The following is an 18,377-nucleotide window of genomic DNA, read 5'->3' on the forward strand; positions in this document are numbered from 1 at the left end:
CATATACATAATGAAGACGAATCAAATTTACGAAAATATATGATTAATGAAACGGTTTAACTTTACTATCTATTATTAAAGGAAACCTATTATAATATATTTTTAAAAAAACATATAATTTAATCTATGTAATAATAAAAAAGAAAAAAAAGTATTTGTTTTATAGATGGAGCCCTAATCAAAATTCGAGCCCAAAATTATCAATGTCTACTACCGTATAATATACGATATTTCATATTATGAAAACCCTTATTAAAGAAAAAAAACCCATATTATTTATATCTAACTCTAACTCTAATAGTTAATATGAACATGGTTATATCACAGACGCATCACTTTTACATGGAATGTTAAAAACGTATGACATATTCCATTTGTGTCCCGTGTAGTCCCTAGGCTGTAGTCCCGTGATTATTGTCACGAATTCAGAGACAGAATTTCAGGTATCAAGCTCTTTTATTATACATCAAGAACCCCTTAGTCATATGAATTTAGTATAAAATTAAATCTTTGTGATAATAATACAACAAAAAAAACTAAAAACTCTGTCTTTTACAAAAACAATATGTATTCCTTTTGTTTACTATGAAGATTCGCGTTTATATTTAAGCAAGCTAATATTTTTACGTGTGTGTGTTTGTGCGTATTGTAAAATATATATATGTTTAAAACCCCATTACTTTTTTTCTGAAAATTGCTCATTATACCGTTATTTTCATTCAAATAACATTTTGTTTGAATTCCTGATGTAATTATCGTATAAATCTCTTTTCATAATATTCAAGCAAAACTTTACTAATTCATTTCGATAGGGCAAAGATTAATTTATGTACCTATATGTGTATGTGCCAATTTTAACTTCGTTAATTATTTAATCATTTCTAAAGTCAGTATTGTTTATTTAACAGTTAAGTCTCGAAACTTCAAAGCGACTTTTCGGAACACTTCGTGAACACGAATATAAAATAACACATAAACTTTTGCAACGCTTTTCGGATAGCAGTCGCACAAACCGCCCGGCGGACATCCGAGAGTAAACTGACAGAACCTAGCAAGCAACCAGTGAACAATTTTCTACTCTCTCTGCGTTGTTGGTAGGGCGACCACATTTCGCTTTATATAAATCTCGAGAAAACTTCACTACTGAAAACCTGAAATTCTTTAGTTCACTTTTTATCTCGGATGAATTTGAAAACTCGGCGTAAGATTTGAATCTGGGTGGTACTTATGGTATATATGAGGTACGTGCCAGTTCAAATAAGCTTTTTGGATATGTTAATTTACATGTTTGACATCTCAACATAGATGAAGAAGAATATGGAAGTCTAAGCACTTACAGAGCTTAAAACCTGTCTTAGATTTGGTTAAGAGATCACACACACTTGTAACATTTACCAATTCAACCCATGATTGACAACATTACTCATTTTTTTGGAACTGCAAGATATATTGATCAATCTCGTTACAACGAGTTACGAGTTCACAACAGCTATCTTTGTTGGAACTAGGAAAACTTTTACTAAGCAGAGTCTCAGTTTATTTTTTATTTGTATGCAAGGTCCGAATTCTAAATTATATTCACGTACTTGAGACCCGCCTGAAAATATAGTTTTGATTTTTTTGTAGCTTGTAATTTGACCAGTTATTTCATTTACAACATTTTGAATGTGTCAAATGTTAAAAATAACTCCTTAGTGGAGATAATCCAGATTTGAGGACAAATATTTGGACACACTAAAAATGTTGTAAATACGTGAATTTTATACAATACTACATTTTTTTTTCAGTAACATTCATTTGTCGTATTCTGGCGTAGATATATCTGTAATTCTAATGTTACAATGTAATGTATTTTTCAACAAACATAATAATGACACTATAAACATGAGTAAGTTTACTATTAAGATGCCTTGATTAGTTGATATAGGGGAGTAGGGTCGTATATATTTTAGTACGTCATAATAAGCATCTGTCAGTCAGACAACACAATCAGAGACCACAAAATAACATCTTAGATTGATATGATTTGATTTGAAATTGTTCTCAAAAATTTCTTCCAAAAGTATCCAATATAATGATCGATTAACGGTCAAAGGTATTTTTATTTAATTTCAAATATTTTAATAGAATCGGTGGAGTCAGAAGAAATTATAAAACATAACAGCTGGTCACCCTAGTTGTTGGTTGTTGCGCAAACCCTGAAATCACCCTTGCTCGAAAAATACATTTGTCTACACGTGGCTTTTCTTATTTTGCATGGTTGAGACGCCTAGCGGAGTTTTCACTAACTTTACAATAATAGTCACTTGGCGACTCTGGCGATTATTTTAGAAACATATTCAAATTGGTTTGAACCTTGTCTATACTAGCGATATCTATCGAAAAAAAACAATATAGCCGATAAAAACGAAATCTTCATTATTCAAGTTATCGGCCACGGCCGGATTTACACGCTGCCGCCGATTTTGTGATACGTCAAGACATTCGGCTTAAAAATATTCTTTTTTCTATTAACTGTGGAATTTATTGTTAATCAATTAAAATTTGTGTCTTTCGGAGGATTACAATAAACAATCATGAGTACCATACTGGAGAAGATCGCGGGCATCGAGTCGGAGGTTAGTAAAATTTAGGTTATCCTTGTCATCTTTTCCGTATTGTACGGATTTTGTACTAGAATTCTTATTATTAGGATCGAAATACAATGTTTTTTTCGTTATTGTAGATGGCCAGAACCCAAAAAAATAAAGCTACAGCTGGACATCTCGGTTTGTTGAAAGCCAGGTTAGCTAAACTTAGAAGAGAACTTATCACCCCGAAAGGAGGTGGCGGTGCAACTGGAGAAGGTAACTAGAAAATACAAATAATATCTCCTTCTTGTGTTCTATTTCACCTTCTAAACTATTGAAGATGTCCTTTCTATATATATATATATACAAACGTTTTACTTCTTACCAGACAGGTTGTATTGCACAACTCTTGTATTGGATCTCCTGATAATATAATAATTTGCTCAATGCAGCAGTTCTACAATATTTAAAAATATTGTTTATAGATTTCTGGATAGTTCAGTGAACAAAAGGGACAAAATTAATCTCAATATCTTTCTATTCCGTGGATGATAAACATAGATAATATTATACACTTTTAAAAATCTGTAATAAAAGATAAGTACACAGGAGTAAAAGTAAAGTACATAGGAGTTATGATGATAGATGCTTTATTTCAATGTTGAATAATTTTTCAAACAAGGACTGCTCGGTGGATATACCTTTGTAGTATTATGCTAACTACATTTACCTGGCTCCCAAAATACACCAATAAGTTTTTTCAAACGTTGATCTTTAATAATATATTAACCTAAGCTAGGGTACGAAAAATATACAAACAAAGAGGGACCTAATGAATAATTTTGGCAAACAGTGATTTCAGTAAGAATGCCTCAAGGCAAAACCGAAATTAATTTTATCAATGTTAACATACATATTTTTATTTCAATTTTAAAGGTGTCTTGACTTGATATGAAACATCATCCTTCCCTATTTTTATGAAAGAAGATGGGCTTATCAAGTTGAGACACCTTTAAAATTGACATCTCATCCGCAGGGTAAATAATCCAGTATCCGATATAATAATTATACTAAATTTTAAATTTTAAATGCGTGTGAATTTCAGGTTTTGATGTGGCCAAAACTGGAGATGCTAGAATAGGATTTGTAGGGTTTCCTTCAGTGGGCAAGTCCACATTGCTGACTACGTTGGCCGGGGTGTACTCGGAGGTGGCAGCGTACGAGTTCACCACGCTAACCACCGTGCCGGGGTGCATCAAGTATAAGGGAGCTAAGATTCAAGTGAGACATCTTTTTATCTCTAGATGCATAAATAATAGTAATTTATTTAGAACGTAAGCACTTTCATCAAATTATGAATAAAACGCTTGTTTTTTCTTCTTACTCTTTCTTATATCCCTTATCCGCACCAACAATGGTGCATAGGGCACTGCATCATATAAACGCAGTGTTATCTTGATCATCATGAAGGAAAGGTAAACAGCCCTCCGCTTCAGGTACCAATCCAGGGTTATATTGAATAAATATTACAGTGAAAAAATCACAAATATTTATTTGACCCTCTGGGAATCGAACCCGGTGCCTACAGTATGGTAGCCGAGCGTGCTGATCATTACACTACGGAGGTGGACTTTTATCTCTTTACACTATTACCATTACACTAGGGAGGCATACTTTTATCTCTTGATGCATAAATAATGGGGATTTATTTAGAATGTAAGCACTAGCATCAAATTATGAATAAAACACTTGTTTATTACCACATGAGTATTACATATTGTTACGACTTGTTTCGGAAGCTAGTTGTAATAATGCAGTCGTAACAACTAGTTTCGGGTTTGAATATAAACTTAAGCATTAATAAGGATAAATACACCCACCACCTCTATCAGTACAGATAATTATTTATACTTATTAATGCTTAAGTTTATATTCAAACCCGTAGATGGAAGCATCTGTAACTTTCAAAACTAGTTGTAACAATATAATACTCAAGTGGTAAAAAACGAGTGTTTTGTTTATTATTTAATCATGTTTTACCACAAAGTGAATGCCGAAACAATAAATAACATATCACTAGCATTTATCACGAGACGTGAGTCATCAGAACCTTATTATTTGTACCTAAATTGACAAGTTTGTTAGGGTCGTAAATACAATACGATATGTATGTGAATTATTCGTATTTTGTTTTCCTCTTAATTAAAAAAAAGAAGTATATTTGAATTTTATATTTTGCCATAAATGTACAATAGTTACAGAAAATGTAGGCCTGCACCGTGGCTTAGTTGGGTAGACGCTCGACTGCGAAACTGGCGTCGCGGGTTCGAACCCCGCCAATTGCAAAATGAATTCAAATCTGGGTGTTTGTGATGTATTTTTCACATTTACCTTCCCTATCCCTACTGTCCTACCTGCAGACAAGCATCTAAGATAGACGGTTTGCGGGTTATTCCTTAAATAAAAAAAATAAAAAACAAGAAATGATAAGCTTTTAACCACTTTTGCCTTTTAACATTTTGACTAGCCCGAGTGTGACACGGGCAAGGTTTGTATTGCATTTCACGAGCCTGTACACTGCTCGGGTAAATCGTACTCAACTCGTCAGTCCTGCTTTGCCCAAGTCAAATATTAATCCATTTGTTTTTATTGAATAACTTCAGTGGTGTTTGCATAGTCTTATTTCGACTTATGGGTGACAATTTCCTGCACCGACGAATTTTCTCACCAAAAATTCAACTGTTGAGTGGTCAAAGTGAATTAATTAAAAAAATTAAAAGTGTTTTATTTATTGTAACTGCAGACAGTTGGTGGAATTCCATATTGAATTGTTGGGTAATATATCCTAAATTAAACGGGTTTTTTGGGTTGAATTCTACATTTATTTATGTAAATGTTAATACGTGACTCGTTTCTTCTTAAGACATTATCAAACACTCATACAAACATTGAGTGTTTGATAATGTCCTAAGAAGACGCAACGCGTCACGTATTAACATATACATAAATAAATGTAGAATTCAACTCATACAAACATTGAGTGTTTGATAATGTCCTAAGAAGACGAAACGCGTCACGTATTAACATATACATAAATAAATGTAGAATTCAATCAAATAAACCTCGTTTAATTTTGGATATATTACCCAACAAGTGTTTTATTACTGATACGAGCTTCATGATGTTTGAAGTGACGCTTGGAACACTAATTTTGTAATTTTCTAATTTATATCTTTGTTTTATAATCATGTATGTTAATACTTGTTGACAGTTACTTGACTTGCCCGGTATCATAGAGGGAGCTAAAGATGGCAAGGGTCGAGGTCGTCAGGTGATTGCCGTAGCACGCACGTGCAGTCTCATCTTCATCGTCCTGGACGTCCTCAAGCCGCTTCAGCACAAGAAGCTGCTCGAACACGAGTTGGAAGGCTTCGGCCTCAGACTTAACAAGCAGCCCCCCAATATATCCTACCGGAGAAAGGACAAGGGAGGAATTAATTTGAACACGACTGTGAGTCCTAATTCTTTAAATTTTTTTTTATTTTTTTTTATTTTTTTAATATAGTTACATTTTTAAGTACAACATAATACAATTTCTAAACATTTATACATATGGCAAACTTATAGTTTTAGATTCGCTGTGCCTCTCCAAAAAAGAGACTGAGCTCTTGTGCTTGGAGAGGGACTTACACTCAAGGTTTAATGTTTTATATAATTAATGGTATAAAAGTGTTTTTTTTAAATATTTTTTCAAGATTTATATGTATGGGCATTAATTTTTTTCTTAACAATATTTATGCTTTCTATTTTTTAAATTTCTTTAGGGAGTTTATTGAAATATTTAATTCCCAAATATTTGAAGTTTTGTTGAAATTGTTTAGTATTACATTTTGGAGTTAAATAGATAAACTCGAAGATAAACATTTTTTTAATTCAAATATTTGTCACCCTTTAGTAATTGAAAAATTGCGTTTTTTTTTAAATGGCTTCTATGTTTGGGACTTGAAATTTTGTAAATAATAATATGTTGGATACATATTTTTTTTTCAAAATAACTTTAATTATTGTTTTCTGTACTATTTTCACAGAGTTCAGTATGTTGTTGTAAGTACCTCCCCATCCAACAATGCCATACTGTAGTAGTGAGTGTATAATACAAATTTTGTTGGCTAATTTTCAATTCTCCCTAGGCTTATTCCTGATCATTGAAATAGTCAATTTCTCTCCAGGCATGGGTAATTCATAAATAAATTATATAATTTTAATTTTGCTTTTTCCCCTTTTTGTCATTATGAACATTTATGGATGTATCCAGCTTCAGATCATATATTGTGGCCTGGTGGATTTTCATCTCTTACAGCGAGAGAGATACAATAGTTTTTTAACCACTATCCGTGTTCTCTTAACACATTCTTGTCGGGCGGTTTTTTCATTAATGTATGTATGTGCCACCATATTTACTTATGTATAATCATTGTATACTTTTCGTGGTGAATTTCTTTTATTACCTGTCACATACCAAATAGCCCTTCAGATATTTTTAGTTTTTTTGTATTTTTATGCCGGATACCATAACGCTCACTCCTTTCAAGAACGTCATAAATCAAAAATTGTCGATTTTTAGTTGTACATGTTTTCGGAATGCCAAGGAAATGTACTATATCCCAGCAAAACCGGCATATTTTTAACTTTAAAAATAAAATATTTACCCGCTACAGGGCAGAAATTGTTGGTTTTTCATTTTTTAAAAAAAGTATTGTTTAATTATGTTTTTAAATAAACTAAATATTTTTCAAATGGAAAAAAAACCTTCAGGTTTTACCTAACAAGATTAGTTGCACAGTTCAAGTTCAATAAGTGGCTTGACGTTTATTTTTAATACATTGTATTACATTTTTAAACTTCAAAAACATTTTCCTAGAAAATCAAGTTTTTTGATTTATGACGTTCTTGAAAGGAGTGAGCGATAAGCAGTTCTTGCCAATGTTTCTGATAATGTGTCAGCCCTGATGAAAGATGCTATTGAGATACTTTACTTTTTCTTATTTAATATTTTTGGGGATTTTCTCTCATCCTAATTTGTGACGTGTTTTGTAAAAGTTTGTAAATGTTAATATTTTTTTATCCATTTATCTGGAGAAGTTTGTTTTTTTTCTCCCTATTTTGACATTGTTTGTTTTGTTATCTTTTCAGTGTCCACAGACAGAATTAGACCTTGACTTAGTGAGGTCAATCCTATCTGAGTACAAAATCCACAATGCAGATATCACGTTGCGGTACGATGCAACAAGTGATGATTTAATTGACGTTATTGAAGGAAATAGAATCTATATCCCCTGCATCTATCTTCTTAACAAAATAGGTTTGTTTCCATTCTACGTTACAATATTTCATCTAATCAATGAATAATAAATGTGCTTTTTCTTGAATGTTTTTCGCAGATACTTTGTGGCACATTTTATGAACTTTATAAAATTAAACAACTTTGTTGTAACCACTTTTTTATTATTAGTACACTTTAGCCTACCGGTTTCGACAATAACCTTGTCATCATCAGGGTTTATTAAATTCTAAAACACTAAAAACATTAAAACACTCATAATTAATTACATTCCCTTACCAAATACTAAATCCATTTAGGATAGGTCAAATATAGACTACAAATAATAATCATTCCATTATCGGATGAAATGTAGACTACTGTAAATGTCTACATTTGACCTGATGATGGAATGATTATTCCGAAACCGGTAGTCATGAAGTAGTGTTTTTTAAAGTGGTATTACACAAAGGGAACAATAAATGATAAGGAGATTGTTATTTAACTTTACATTCATAAGACCACTTTACATTAAAATATTTTTTTTTCGCTTCCATCGTATAATGGTCAGCACGCTCAGCTACCGTTATGGAGGTCCCGGGTTCAATTCCCAGCAGGGGGGGTCAAATACATATAAGTGATTTTTTTTCACTCCAATATTTATTCAGCATCACCCTGAACTGGTACCCAAAGCGCAGGGCTGATAACCATTCCTTCATATGTTATTGATCAAGTTAACACTTCGTTCATATGATGCAGTGCCCTATGCACCATTGGGATGTGAATAAGGGTTTGATGATGATGATGAAAAAAAGACTGCTACTTATTTGAATTTGGGAAATAAAACATATCAATTCGGCTTGAGCTCTGATGTACAGCATTATATGATTGATATGGGTTTTTTTTTCAATACACACTATAATGCGCTATAGTTTTTATTATAACATACGATATTCAAATGACATTTGTATTGTAGATCAAATATCTATCGAGGAACTGGACGTAATTTACAAGATACCCCACTGTGTACCGATCTCCGCCCACCACCGATGGAACTTCGACGACCTCCTGGAAAAGATGTGGGAGTACTTGAAACTGGTCCGTATCTACACCAAACCCAAAGGACAACTTCCCGACTACAATTCCCCTGTTGTGCTGCAAGTTGATCACACAACTGTCGAGGATTTCTGCAATCGGTTACATCGATCTATCGTCAAAGAATTCAAAATGTAATTTTACTTTTAATTACTATTAATTATATTCTTTTCCCATCTCCTTGAGGAGAAATAGTGGTTAAAATAATGTTTAAAGCCCAATATAAGATAAATCCCAACTTAATTTTCTTTAAACCCAGGCAAAATTTGACGTAATTGAATTTTTTGCTTAAAATACCATCTTTGTATTGAAAAAATAAATTTTTCTTCTAAATAAATATATGGTTTTGAGAAAAAAAGAGTTATTGAAAGATAAGGAGTTAAAAAAAATTATTAAAATATTTATTAAAAAAGTCAAATTCCAACACTTTTTTTTAAAATGGTATGCAGAGACAAGACTGGCTTTTTACGCAGGTGAACACATACTGAATCATCCAAATCCCGAGTTACCCTTTAATCTCAATGTCAAAACTTGACCTTAACAAATCAGGCTTAAACTCGACCGTCCTAACATCTTGGCTCATTTTGGGTTGGCAAAATGTGAGAGCCATTACAATTATTACATTGGGTCTGCATGAGGTTATGTTTCTATGGTTGATGACAGGTTTGATCCTTAACATCTTCTTCTTTTTCTAGATCCTAAGGATCTGTTTGTGCCTCCGCTTGTAGCTCTTGGGATGTTGACTCACAGCTGTCTTTCCACCTAAACATCAATAGGTTTAAAAAGTTGGGAAAATCTTCCATTTGTAAAGTGATGTGTATAGAAAAGGGGTTTTGAATTTATGAATGTTACCCTTCTTTGCTTTCAGATATGTATATTTTTTATCAATATTTTTTTTTACCATTTCAGTGCGTTGGTTTGGGGATCGTCTGTCAAACATCAGCCACAAAAAGTTGGAATAGAACACGTTCTCAATGATGAAGATGTTGTGCAAATTGTGAAGAAAGTTTAACAATGACTGAATCAAATTCAATTGAACATTTACCCGAGTGAAGTAAACAAAATCTGATAATTATTATTCAACGAATTCTAATAAATAATAAGACAATACCCCTCGTTAAATATTTTTTTGTTGTTATTAACACATTGTTGCCGGGCGGTTTTTTCATCAACCCCGACCCTAATTGGCATGCTAATTAAGGTTGTAAACTAATCACAAGTAACTGCAGACCCAATTACAATTTTAACAATATTTTTTGGCATCTCGCGCTCTACCAAAAGTAAGCAAATAGAACGCTTATAAGCGTCTCCCGCTCTCTACCAACAGTGTGTAAAAGACGCTTTAAAGCGTTTCCCGCAAACAATGTGTTAAGTGGAATACGTAAATGATTAATTTTAATCACACAAAATTGTTAAATTATGTATATTTATAATATAAGTCTCTTCTGTGAAGGTTTCCTTTTTTCTTAAGCTCATTAAAAAACCTTTATAACATATTGAACCTATACAAAAACAACATAAAAACTTTTCTGTGTGATATGATGAAATAATTTAGTTAAACGTCAACTATTTACTCAGTTGTCTCATTTAGTAAACATGAAGTTTCATGTGATTTAAATGATTGTGGGACTTATTTTGTTCAAATAAATTTATTCCATTTAAAGTAAAGATTTGAAGATTATTTTTTTTTTAATGTGACAGATGAATGCCTTTTTTGACGTCCCTTTGTTGTCCTGCATTCACATACTACAGTAAAAGTTTGTTAATTTGAAGATTCAATTTTGGCACAATTTAAAGAATATTACAATATTTAATGTTCTTAACTTTCATTTCAAACCCTTATCCGCACCCCAATGGTGCAAAGGGCACTGCATCATATAAACGCAGTGTTATCTTGATCGTTAACACATGAAGGAAAGGTGATCAGCCCTTCGCTTCAGGTACCAGTCCAGGGTAATATGGAATAAATATTAGAGTTAAAAAATCACTTACATTTATTTGACCCCCCTGGGAATCGAACCCGGGACCTCCAGAACGGTAGCCGAGCGAGCTGACCATTACACTACGGAGGCAGACAACTTCGATCTTAATTAGATTTTCTTATGTTATGAGGTGGTATTGTCTAATAATACAAAAATGATTTAAACAAGTCTGTCAGATATTGTTTATAAAATTAATGATCCTAGCCTTACGTCAGTGCACTTATCATTTAGATTTTTTACTCAAATGTTTTACTAACCAAGTATGCATACTCATAAAAATTTACTAAACTACGTAAGAATACAATCATTTTAAGTTTAAAAATATCCAAGTGATATGACATTACAACTGACTGTTAAGAAAACATTATACTCTTTCTGCACTTTTTACTGAAACATTTCAATGTTAATGTTTAAAAATGTTTTAAATTTTATATGAACTAGATTGTAAAGATATTTTGTTTTGATAATTTCGTTAAAGATGAGCAGTTTTGATGGATTCGTCATGTACACTTTGAATACTTTGCAAATTTATTTATATTACGGTGAAAATATATTTTATTTTCCATGAAGTGTTTTATTATTTACCTATCATATTTTATGTAGTAAAACTTTACTTAAAATAAGTTACTTATATTGCAATAGTATTTCTATATTGTGTTATCAATACATACTACATACATTGAAAAACAGAATTTAGCCAGGGTAGTACAGGAGGCACAAAGATCAATTGAACGCCACCTTGAGGTTGGCGGGATTGATGGTGTAGCTATTATTATTATGTATATCTATCAATAGATTTGGCTTATTCATCTTTGCGACCTTTGATGATTTTTTATTTACTACGAGAGTGTGTATACCTACCAACACTATTTAATCCAGCCATCCTGGTCCTTTACTTACATGATACTTTCAGATGTTCATTATTGTTTTATTTTAATTAAGTAACTTATTACTAATTGATCAATGATTTGTAAAAAAATATTTTTTACATTTAAAAAATTTGCTTCACAATATAAGAGCAGATAGACGACAGAATTTGGAAAGCTGATAAATAAAAAGTTGATGAATAATTATCATTTTAAAAAGTGTTTTTATTAAGCGACAAATATATTTGAATGGTTCAAGATAATTGTAACTTTGGGATAAACCAAATAACTCAAAACAAAACATCCAAGGGTGAAGACTGACCGGAGCATTTCGTCGTAACGTAACATGTTACGATGCGAGCATCCAGGCAGTCAGTACAGCGAGCCGAGTGCTCCATCCATAGTTTCGGATGCTCGCCGCGAGTGATGTTATGACGAAATGCTCCGGTCAGTCTCCACCTTAATAAAAGCAGTTGATTTAGGGATAGAACTGCAGGTTTGGGGTGCATGTAAAAATAAATAACCATTAATTTATTATTTATTTACATACCAAATTATTATTTTTCTTACATTGGTTGCAGTGTCGAAATCAATGTTGGATGCAGAACATTGATCAAATGTGACTTTATGTAAGGTGGAATGTTTTTATTTATTAAATGATACGACTGCCAAACAATGCCACAGACCGATAGATTTGCCTTGATGTAAAGTTAATTATTTTTCCACAATGCCACAGACTGATAGATTTGCCTAGATGTAAAGTTAATTCCTTTTTCCACAATGCAGACTGATAGATTTGTGAAGGTGTAAAGTTAATTCTTTTAACCTTGACAATTATAGTACTAAATACCTATATCATGTTATTGCTTTGTAATAGTATCAAAACTGCCAAAAGCTGGCTTCTATACCATTGCCTTATGTAAAATGGTCAAAATCTTAGTACATAGTATTATCGGAAGATTTTTGGAGACCGATCCTCGTTTGACACCAGAGTTACTTCGTCTTCCATGGCATTCTTATAAAGGTAATCTTTCCTTGTCCGCCTCCGTAGTTAAATGGTCAGTACGCTAGGCTGCCGTTCTGGAGGTCCCGGGTTCGATTCCCAGGGGGGGGTCAAATAAATATACGTGATTTTTTCACTCTAATATTTATTATTCAATATTACCCTGGACTGGTATGTTAAGTGGAGGGCTGATCACCTTTCCTTCATGTGTTATAACGATCAAGATAACACTGCGTTTATCTGATGCAGTGCCCTATGCACCATTGGGGTGCGGATAAGGGGTTGAATCTTTCCTAAATTTCTTTACTACATAAAACATTATCAGTAACTCTGTTTTGAATTATTCAACAGGTTTATTTCTTATTTCCAGTCAAGTGCCGTAACATAATGAGCCTGATTTTTTTTTAGATAAAGTTAGAGAAATATCACCAAAATTGTAAAAATTAAAATTATGACACAGGTGGTTTCTTTTCTTTCCTATTATATGGATAAGATTTAATTACAAAATAACAATTTTAAGACATTTGGTGGCAATATTTCTTTACATTTTCCTTTTCTTTGAATATACACAGTTTATAATATTATTATCTATGGTAGAAGGGTTACTCGAATTACTTGTTAATCCAAAATCATGAAGTGTGGCAGATATTACAGCAGCTCCCACAGTTTCTGATAAACCAAAGTTTTGGATAACTTTTGCAGCTAATGGGAAGTTATCGCTGAAGTTTGGTATATAATCAGATATCAGGTTATCAGGAAAACAATCCGGCATTTTCCAAAGTTCGACAGACTTCTCTGATGCACAATTGTCATCAAATATATCATGTTTTGGGGAATTCCCTTCATCATTTTCAAAGTCAAATTGTATATCTTCATCCAGTGGTTCTATTTTGAATTCTTCTTTAATAAATTGTTGTACATCATTTGTTGATGTAGAAGTTACATTAGTTATAATTAGTTTCCTTTCATTTCGTTGGTCATTTAAAAATTCTACTTCATGAGGAGGAATTTTTCGCGATTCGTCACAATTACAACTGGAAGCATTTTTACATTTGCACGCAGCAATATCAAAAAGCTTTTTACTGTCATGGTGGAACTTTTTAACTCTATTCTTGTAAGTTACAGAATTACTTATAGGTTGATTGTAGCTTTTTTTTATTGATTTGTAAGACTCGTAATAGTTTTTAATTTTTTGAGAAACACGCGTATATGAAACAGTCGGAATCGAAGTCTTTTTCCAAACGAAATCTAAACATAATGCGACTTGGTTTGTGGTGTAAGTTCCTTGATGCTGTAGGTGTTCTTTTCCACAATTGTTAAAAATCCACAAATAACATTTCATCATATCCTCATAAGTGGGCAGAACATTCCCAGGGAGTTTCGCCGATGATCCGAAGATGGGAACGATCGCATTATTTTTTGAGATAGACATTATTTCTTCGAAATATCAGTCAAAGAGATATTTTGTTTTGTTGCGCTAAATAAGTATTATCTTCGGTTTTGACCAAAGTAATCAACGTGCGTGCCTTAAAATAAATACACAGTAATTGCTAATTTAATTTTTCATCGTAGTTACATAATTGATAGAGCAAATTTTTACAATGTTACAATAAACAAACATAATATAATAACAGTTGTAATAAACTTCAAACAGCGACGTTTGACGTCTCTGATCATAGATCAAATATTCCATAGATCATAGACTGTATGATCATGGTTATGTTTCAATGGTTGGCTGACCAACAAATCGGTATTGGCCAACACAGATCAACAAATAAAGAAGAATAGAACAAATTATCCACATTAGTTTTTGGGGTTCGACAGTGGTTTTGCATCTAGAGAAATTTTACCTTCTTAAAAAATGACTTAAAAACTGCTAAGGGATGTTAGACAAATATTTAACCTGTCCGGTGGTGAGTTTTTTCTATTTTATTATTATTATCATAAGCAATGCCATAAGCTACATATTTTCACCTGTAAATGTGTTTTGTCTCTAAATTATCGATGGGTTTTCTTTGACAACGTCATCACAATGACGTCACACAAATTTTGTTCTCAGTAAAATGTTGTGGGTAAAACGGAAAAATAATGAAGTGTAGTTTTAGTGTTTGAATACAACCACAAATACCAGAAAGTGCCATTTCATAAATAAGTGTCACCGGATTTTAATCATAAATGCGGACATTCATGTACGCGCATACTTCTTTGAGGAAAGTCTTGTTTGGACGACCATGTACGGCCACACTTCCGCACAGCTCCTAAGTCGAATAAGATACGTAAATCCCATAAATAATTTTTATTTTATTCTGATGGCTGGCAGCACTGATAGTTCAAAAATATTTGTTGAATGACATTGACAGTTTATCTAGTCTGTGAGTTTATCAGGGATTCGCGGGATATCTGAACTTCTGATTCCATTAATTTGATATTTCGTGATAAAAGATTTTATCTTAAGAAAAATATCTCTAAGCTTTTAGACATGGTCGAAAATTTAACTAATGAACAGGTAAGTAAAACAATTATTATAACATTATCGAATTCCAACTCCTAAATATTTATCCCTTAACAACCTATGAATTTACAGAAGAATCGAATGACACTGCATAAGGATGTTCGGAATATATGTCAGGAATGTACGCACTGTGTTGGAATGGAGATTAATATTCCAGCAATGGAGTTAATAGCTGAATTTCTCTGGAAAACATTACATCTTATTGGAGGTGATTTGGAATGTTTTGCTAAGTATGTTCTCCTTAATACATAATTGTAAATTAATTAACGAATGATGTTGAGTAAAAAAAGAACTTGTTGTCAGGCGATTGCTAGAAATTATCTTTGATTGTTAAACAAAGCAATATCATAATACAGTGGAAATCCGAGCCCTGGAAATCCGAACAAATTTTGAAGAAAAACATTCGTAGGAAAACATTAAAAAAAACACGCAAAGACTGAAGGAGAAATTTATTATTGCATAAAATTATTATATCTAACCTTCCTCTCCGTCTTGTTCCTCATTACTGACGGTTGTGACCCTCATGGAAGCAATGACTCTTCTCCAGTTATCCCTTGACTGTGCACGTAGCGCTCCAACCACTGAGGTGCCTGCTGCTCCCTTCATTTGATCGGTCCATCGTGTGGGGATCTTCCTCTCTCTCTCTTCCCCTCCAGGCTACCGATCACAACTAGTCAATCCAGGCTATTCTCGATGCCACGCGCAATGTGTCCAAAGAACTGGAGAATCCGTCGGGTACAGACAATGGCCAGAGTTAAGCCATCTAAACGTAGTTCCTGGCAAATGGACTCATTGGCGCGTCTAGCTGTCTATAGAATTCGGAGCATGCGCCTTCAACACCACATTTCGAAGGCGTCAGTTTTTTTTATTTAACATGTAACCTAATTTTGTTTAAAAATTATTTAATTAAAGTTAATCAAGTTTACAGTACTGTATCTGTTTTGCTACTCAAGTACTATAATATTATATTAAAATGTAAAAAGTTGCAAATAATGTCCCATATACCTTAAGAGAAATGTTGTATAGGGCAGCGCATATAACGTAACTTCTTCTTCAAACACTTATCCGCATCCACTGGTGCATAGGGTACTGCATCATATAAGAGTGGTGTTATTTTGATCGTTAACACATGAAGGGAAGGTGATTAGCCCTTTGCTTCAGGTACCTGTCCAGGGTAATATTGAATTAATATAGAAATGAAAAAATCATTTATATTTATTTGACCCTCTCCTGGGAATTGAACCTGAGACCTCTAGAACGGTAGCCAATCGTGCAGATCATTGCACTACGGAGGCGGACTAACATAACTACTGTAGTGTAAAGTATTATGTATGTACTATATTACGAATTTTTTGGCTTATCTGAACATTAACAAATCCAAACAGGCCACAGCCCCAATTAGTTCAGATTTCCGGGGTCCACTGTATTAGTTTCCTTAATTCTTTATTGACTTCAAAATATCGAATTTTACAAAGTACAGGCATCGGTTTTGTTTAATAATTCAGGCAGTACATACATTTTTCGTGCAAAATGAGTTAAACAACAATATAATTAATTTTAATTCAGTTTTGTTCTTGTAGGCATGCCAAAAGGAGTACAATTACCGCTGAAGATGTTAAACTTTTGGTAAGACGAAATCCATCACTGGTAAGATTCTTTCAATAAAAATATCATTAGTTAACACATTTGAGACAGGTATTTTTTACACCTGCGGACCGCTGGTGACGGGATGTGATAATTATCTACATATACTTTAGACCTTAAGAAAGAGATTGGTACATAATATTCATATAAAAGCATTAAGCAATTCCTTTTATTCTGAATTTGAAATGAGGCTTGCGCAAAAGGTAAAAATGCCCTTTGCATTCTTAAGCATCAATCGACCAAATGGGTAGAAATACCTGTCCCATCCTTATAGTATTAATACATTTTGGATGGGTGTTTTTTACGCCTGCGGAGCGCTGGTGACGGGATTTGATAATTATGTACATGTTACGACTTTAACAAAGAGATTGGTACATAATATTAAAGCATTAAATATATAATTTATTCTCTTCTGACTTTAAATGAGCCAGCGCAGAAGGTAAAAATACCCTTCCTGTCCTTAAACATCGATCGACCGAATGGGTAGAAACACCTTTCCCGTCCATAGTGTGTTAAGAGCGGTACTATGACACGGTTATTAAAATTGCCTAACTTTGAAACTGGTATCACATAGATTGCCACCCTTTGCAATTTATATCAACGATAAATTTTACATGAATTAGTTTTGATATTGTGATATATTAGATATTTCATACCTTCCTTTCCAGTGATTTATTTCTTTAATTTGGCTTGACTCTCTCCTTTAAATAGTATTCGTCTCCATATTATTAATATTATTTTAGAAGGAACACATAGCGCAGTTGGCTGAAGAAAATTCTGCATTTACGGGGAGTAAAGAACCTAAAAGGAAGAAAGGCGCATTACCTCCAGTCTTTGCGTTGAACCCTCAACCCGGTACAAGTTCCACTGCGGTAACGTCTCCCGAAAAGAAGGCCATGGAGAAAGCTTCCCCTCTTATTCAAATGCTTAGTGAAAAAATTAAGAAGAATGCTGAGAAAGAACAATATATGGACTTGGATGATACAGTTGACCTTACATAACCTACAAACTATGATATTATAAAATAATAAGTTTTATTGAACTATGAGTAATGATGAAATAATAAAATAAGATTGAATCTTGAAATAATAAAAATGTACAATATCATTCATCTCATTTTTTAATTTATATTTGATTGGTTTTGCATTAAATCTATTATCAAAAATAAAATGTTTTATTTTAGTTCTATATTTCTTCACAAGATGGCAGTATATTGAGCTTAAGGTGAGATTGTTGTTGAGAATATAGTTGCTGTTTTATAAGATTACTAGCATTGTCTTTTTTAAAGTATAGAATAAAGAACTATATAAATAAATAAGTTAAAGCATAGTTCCAAGAACGGGAGGTGGAATTTTAGTATCAAGTAAAGAAGACAGCTAGACGCA

The 18,377-nt window shown here is 32.8% G+C and overlaps 3 protein-coding genes across 5 annotated transcripts in view; 2 read left to right on the forward strand and 1 right to left on the reverse strand.

The window, feature by feature from the left end:
• LOC148312813 (uncharacterized) overlaps positions 1-1,040 on the reverse strand; it is a 163,325-nt gene extending 162,285 nt beyond the window's left edge. The window contains exon 1 of the mRNA XM_088273431.1: positions 834-1,040. The gene's annotated coding sequence lies outside the window, so the exon portion shown is untranslated. The remainder of the gene's footprint in view (positions 1-833) is intronic.
• Positions 1,041-2,429: 1,389 nt separating this feature from the next.
• Positions 2,430-11,536, forward strand: 128up (GTP-binding protein 128up). The gene is made up of 7 exons (XM_088273265.1): positions 2,430-2,618; positions 2,726-2,846; positions 3,676-3,851; positions 5,842-6,081; positions 7,764-7,932; positions 8,867-9,119; positions 9,895-11,536. Exons 1-7 carry the CDS (start codon positions 2,577-2,579, stop codon positions 9,995-9,997), a joined length of 1,104 nt encoding a protein of 367 aa, XP_088129391.1. The 5' UTR covers positions 2,430-2,576; the 3' UTR covers positions 9,998-11,536.
• A 518-nt stretch (positions 11,537-12,054) lies between these two features.
• LOC148312815 (centromere protein S-like) lies at positions 12,055-18,162 on the forward strand. 3 transcript variants are annotated; one of them, XM_088273278.1, is made up of 4 exons: positions 12,055-14,749; positions 15,421-15,578; positions 16,929-16,995; positions 17,736-18,162. In XM_088273278.1, the coding sequence occupies exons 1-4, from the start codon at positions 14,720-14,722 to the stop codon at positions 17,991-17,993; spliced, it is 513 nt and encodes a 170-aa protein (XP_088129404.1). In that variant the 5' UTR covers positions 12,055-14,719; the 3' UTR covers positions 17,994-18,162. The 3 variants fall into 3 exon arrangements, with proteins under 3 accessions (XP_088129404.1, XP_088129410.1, XP_088129418.1); XM_088273284.1 differs by lacking the exon at positions 12,055-14,749 and adding an exon at positions 14,874-15,342; XM_088273292.1 differs by lacking the exons at positions 12,055-14,749; positions 15,421-15,578 and adding an exon at positions 14,939-15,342.
• The last annotated feature ends 215 nt before the right edge of the window (positions 18,163-18,377 follow it).

This window comes from Brachycentrus maculatus, unplaced genomic scaffold (genome assembly GCF_059751285.1).
Source record: "Brachycentrus maculatus isolate JH-2025_06_01 unplaced genomic scaffold, ASM5975128v1 h1tg000032l, whole genome shotgun sequence".
In the NCBI taxonomy this organism is placed as follows: Eukaryota; Metazoa; Arthropoda; class Insecta; order Trichoptera; family Brachycentridae; genus Brachycentrus; species Brachycentrus maculatus.

Coding starts and splice junctions, on each gene's coding strand:
- 128up (XM_088273265.1), top strand. CDS start 2,577: ATGAGTACCATACTGGAGAAGATCGCGGGCATCGAGTCGGAG. Junction 2,847..3,675: donor TGGCGGTGCAACTGGAGAAG/GTAACTAGAAAA, acceptor TGTGAATTTCAG/GTTTTGATGTGGCCAAAACT. Junction 6,082..7,763: donor GAATTAATTTGAACACGACT/GTGAGTCCTAAT, acceptor TTATCTTTTCAG/TGTCCACAGACAGAATTAGA.
- LOC148312815 (XM_088273278.1), top strand. CDS start 14,720: ATGTTAGACAAATATTTAACCTGTCCGGTG. Junction 14,750..15,420: donor AATATTTAACCTGTCCGGTG/GTGAGTTTTTTC, acceptor ATGAATTTACAG/AAGAATCGAATGACACTGCA. Junction 15,579..16,928: donor GATTTGGAATGTTTTGCTAA/GTATGTTCTCCT, acceptor TTGTTCTTGTAG/GCATGCCAAAAGGAGTACAA.